This window comes from Pinus tabuliformis, chromosome J (assembly GCF_031772625.1).
Source record: "Pinus tabuliformis cultivar Carrire ecotype Pingquan chromosome J, CPIR1, whole genome shotgun sequence".
Taxonomy (NCBI): domain Eukaryota; kingdom Viridiplantae; phylum Streptophyta; class Pinopsida; order Pinales; family Pinaceae; genus Pinus; species Pinus tabuliformis.
Window position 1 is genome coordinate 279,191,653 of NC_142295.1, and position 4,792 is coordinate 279,196,444.

Sequence of the window (4,792 nt, forward strand, 5' to 3'; positions counted from 1 at the left end):
AGGAAATTACAACATAAAAAGATTCCGGAAAGAGTCTTCTTAGTGAACAATTAAAGAAATGTTTAAGATTTAATATTTAATTTTTATTATTTTAAAGCATGTTTTTAATAATAAGAGAGACACCTTAGGTAAAATTTAGTATTTATGTTAGTTAGAGGTTAAAATTTATTTTCAAAAGTTCTTTTTTTCCTTTATCTATAATCTTTAAGTATCATTCAGTGTAATTCACTATTTTGTAATTTTGAACCATATTTTGGATTAGTAACTCTATTCTTGCTATATCAAATCTTATAATATAGAATGTATCTTATTAGTCCCTGCCATCTGGCATCCGGCAGGGACTATTGTAATCGTTTAATGCCGACTTAGCATTAGTTGAGTGCTTTTCCCATCTGTTATACACCGCTTATACCAAAGTCGTGTGAGGTGTTCTGTGAACATAACCAAAGTCGCATTCCGCTTTAACGTTTCTCATCTTATTTGGCCTCTTCCCGAGGCGGAAGAGGCCCGAACATACCTTAACTTGGAAATTATGGCCCTGCATTCTCGCTAACCGTCAACGGGTTTGAACTAATGCTGGCATTAAATCTGAGGCATTTTATGTTCTTATTGCATTTGAGCGAGGAGGCTGAACCGGTTGATATCGCTGTTGCAATGTGTCACTCTGCATGCAGAACAGATGCTGTCGGATAAAGACTAATAGCTGGAGCTGGACCGAATGAAAGCATGCTCGAATGAACCTGAGGCCTCAAATGACTGTGGCGGGATACCTGAGGACTCAAATGACTGTGGCGGGATTTCTGTGCAGAGGGCGCAGAACAGGCCTCAAATGCTGAGACTGTGGCGGGATTTCTGTGCAGAGGGCGCAGAACAGGCCTCAAATGCTGAGACTGTGGCGGGATTTCTGTGCAGAGGGCGCAGATCATTCAGGTAAATCAAACCCAGCAGTAATTTCACTTCCGTTCTCTTTCTTCACTGTAACCAGTCCTGCAGAATTCCATTTTCCTTTTTCTGGCCACCGCAACGCTTTCATTTCCATACTCGGTCACTCTTACAGTATTCCCTCCTACAGTGGCCAGTGCAGCCATTCCACCCCTATTCTCTACGTTTGTTGTGGCATTCATGTTCAAGCTAGCAGCCTCTGCCAGTCCTACGTAATTCCCTCTTCCTTCGTTAAACCATGTAGTGAATTCACTTCCATATTCTTGCTTCACTGTGACCAGTCCCACAGAATTCCCTTTTTCTTCTTCGTCCCCAGCAGTAATTTCACTTCCATGCTGTTTCTTCACTCTAACGAGTCCTACAGAATTCCCTTTTCTTTCGTTGGCCCCGTCCGTGCTTTCACTTCCACACTCTGTCTTCACTGTAACGGGGAACTCTGTTTAATACCGGCTTTGTTAGACTTCATAGTCAATATCAGTTACAGATTATGTTCAGTATAGAGCCCTTAGAGTAGTATGTATATATTGCCTTTTGGACTAATTGCCAATTTAGTAGGAATCTGAGAGTACAAAGAGTGATGAAGGGCAAAACAGAACTTCCATAATAACTGATGAAATTAATTTAGTTTTTAGTAAGTCTGCAAAATTGCTAAGTTGCATCCTAAAATAGTAAATATCACTGATAAATTAGTCATCGCAGACTTGGGATTTCAGTCTCTTGAAATCTAGGCATCATGTTCATACAAGCACAAAAGTGAAATGGTTTGCATTGAGGATATGATGAGGGTTTTATTTGCTGAGACAATCTAAGTTATTTCAAGTGTTTTTGCATTTTTTTTAATGCTTTTTGAACAGTATGCATAATTATGCATTATCTGTTACCTGCTTAAGAGATGGCTGTTCATTCTAATGGCGTGCAGGTATAGTACCTAAAAACAAAATAATATTGATTGGGAAATAATTAACCCTGAGAAAATGTTATGCAAGTAGTTATTCGTCAAGTAGATCATCCTGATATACTGCAATTTAAACTTGTATCTCTGATTTGAATTTTAAAAGACATGTAGCAGCATGTACCTCATGGGAAAATCGTTTCTACATGTAATTGCAGGCATGGAGTGCGCCAAGATGGACCTGAATTCATAACACAATGCCCCATTCGCCCAGGTCGAAGTTATACATATAGATTTACTATCGCTGGTCAAGAAGGGACTCTCTGGTGGCACGCACACAGTTCATGGCTTCCAGCTATTGACCCTGTTTGCATTCGCAGGAAACCCGAACAGGAGCTGCCCCCAACATTTCAGATGCATTCGCTATAAATGGACAACCGGGAAACCTATTTAAATGTTCAAGTTCACTGGCCCCAACATTTCAGATGCATTCGCTATAAATGGACAACCGGGAAACCTATTTAAATGTTCAAGTTCAGGTACATCTACGCCTGCGTTAATTCATCCAATAAGCTGAATTTCTCTGGTTATTTCCCAATCTAGCGTTATTTCCCAATCTAGCGTTGGCAAGAATCGTCTGGCAAGAATCGTTAAGCAGAGGCGAGGGTTGAATAACCAGCCTCATAATGGCTGGAATGATATAATGTCACAGATCACCTCTCTGCTGCCAAGCACATGGCTTGCATGCAATGCACGTTGTAAGGACTAATCTTCTAATCGCTTGCAGTAACGAATCTGAGGCACTCATGTCTAGCTACCGTGCTCTAGGTAATTAATCCCCTTTAGTTGTGCCCCAGGTTTCCATTTATTTCTGTCTTTTAGAATTTTTGTTGTCCCTATACTTATTTACACGTTTTTACAGGTTATATTGCAGGTATTGATCCGACCATACTTTTCTATTGAGCTACCTTGAATATTTGAATGAGAAACTAATCAGTTCTCCAACCACACAGGTCGGTGGATTTGTTTTTCCTAATCTATCTACGAGGCACTGATTGCTGCATTTGTTTTGTCTATCATGCATGTGGACGCGTGTTCTTCCTACAATCCTTTCTTAGCTGGATTTTATTGTATTCGTATTACCTCAGGATGGTCATTGTTGTCAGTCGAGTGTGCTCTTTAGGCGCACCCCAACCTAGAACTTCCTATTTCTGGGTCTTTCCCATTTCCCAGTTTAGCTATTTAGATTAGACATTATGTATCCTATGTTATTTTTCTACAGGACTACCATCTTTTTTTGCATGAATTGCTCTCAATCCAGACTCGCCTAGAACATAAACTACGCTGTAAAACTAGTCCCGGGGTTTTCCTGTATACATTAATAATACAAATTTTAAAATAGTAAATAAAGCATAGACACTGGATCCTTTCTAAAAGTCGTATAATGTACAGAAACAACTAGCTAAACATTCTTGCAGACCTAATGAAGATTTAGAGCCCTCACAGTCATTACTTTCAATATATAACGTTAATAGGATCTGTATTGAGCACCTGAAAATTCACTGTATCTGCAGACTCACTGATTCTTTGGTATCATTTTATTTTTCAAAATGTCTGACTATGAGCTTGGTGCTTTTTTGTGTCGCAGGAAAATCCACTCTCACTGATTCTTTGGTAGCAGCAGCGGGTATCATTGCTCAAGAAGTTGCTACTGGAGATGTCCGTTGGTATCATTGCTCAAGAAGTTGCTGGAGATGGCAGATGAAGCTGAACCGTTCCCTTCGTTTCTGCAAGAGTTTTTGCTATTTTTTGCTTTCGTTTTTGCCAGAGTTTTTGCTATTTTTTGCATTCGCAGGGACTCGCTGCTTCGCAGCCGGTCTTGTTTCTAAATTAATATTGGTTTCAAATGAATTACGATATGTTGCACGAAGAATGCCTAGCCCACAAATTATAAGAGTACCATGTAATATTTATTTAGATAGTTTTTCTCTTTAAAATGAATGATGCCCTACATCATAAAAAGTTCAACACTAGTGTATAGAATCTTGAAATTGGATCTCTATGTAAATTTTTTGTAGAATGTTTATGACAATTTTTACATCCACCAGAACTTCTGGTTGAAAAGCACAAAGTTAATTTCGAAAACATGAAATACTATGCAATAGGCCTTCGACTATTGGAAGTATTGGTCGATGAAAACATAATTCATCTCAAAATATTTGGTATGAAATGTTTATTTTTAAAAACAAAAACATCATCAGTAGTTAAAAGATGAGATCCAACCTATAATCCAAGATTTTGGGGTACACAAGCAAAGCATAGAGTACTAAAATGCATTTTTTTTATTTTGAGTATTTACACTATAAAACATTTTGAGGTCATTCCAAAGAATTGGTTAAAATAGGTATTGTTATTGCACCCTAAGTGATCCCTCAATGATGGAAAGCGATAAAATTTATTTATGTATGATTTTGTGACTTAACACTATGGATATGACTTTGAACAAAAACATTACATGGAAGTGAAATATTTTACTTTTAGAGATATATTTATTTAATTTAAAAAAAATAGTGCGATATAAATATTTGTCTTATAAAAAGATATTTTTAATAATAATAATATAACTTTAAAGTCATAATCAAGTAAAAAAAAATTGTTTTTGGAATAAGAAATTTATAAGATAATTTAATGAAAATGTTTGTAAAAATATACATATTTGACACATGTTAAGATCTCCCTGAAGGGGATGACATTCTTGATATGAGTAGAGATTTGGATCATGTGTTACCTGTAACAAGTGTCACCCCTAGTTAAATGTTGAGGAAAAAGTTTGGCGTGGAAATGTTGTTATTGTTTTACAGTTGGGTGTGTGACTTTAAATAGGTCATGATGTCCAAAGAATGTTTCAGATGTGTGACTGGTACGACAAGAGGTGAGGTTCACTCCTCATTCTCCCTC

The 4,792-nt window shown here is 37.3% G+C and overlaps 1 protein-coding gene across 2 annotated transcripts; it reads left to right on the plus strand.

The window, feature by feature from the left end:
- Positions 1-644: 644 nt before the first annotated feature.
- On the plus strand, positions 645-3,713 carry LOC149226871 (uncharacterized). Of its 2 annotated transcripts, XR_016247074.1 has the most exons (5): positions 645-930; positions 2,053-2,373; positions 2,547-2,662; positions 2,757-2,847; positions 3,483-3,713. XR_016247074.1 is itself a non-coding variant. In XM_089375374.1 (2 exons), the coding sequence occupies exons 1-2, from the start codon at positions 719-721 to the stop codon at positions 2,261-2,263; spliced, it is 423 nt and encodes a 140-aa protein (XP_089231500.1). In that variant the 5' UTR covers positions 646-718; the 3' UTR covers positions 2,264-2,433. The 2 variants fall into 2 exon arrangements, 1 of the variants encoding a protein (XP_089231500.1); XM_089375374.1 differs by lacking the exons at positions 2,547-2,662; positions 2,757-2,847; positions 3,483-3,713 and having other exon boundaries at positions 646-930; positions 2,053-2,433.
- The last annotated feature ends 1,079 nt before the right edge of the window (positions 3,714-4,792 follow it).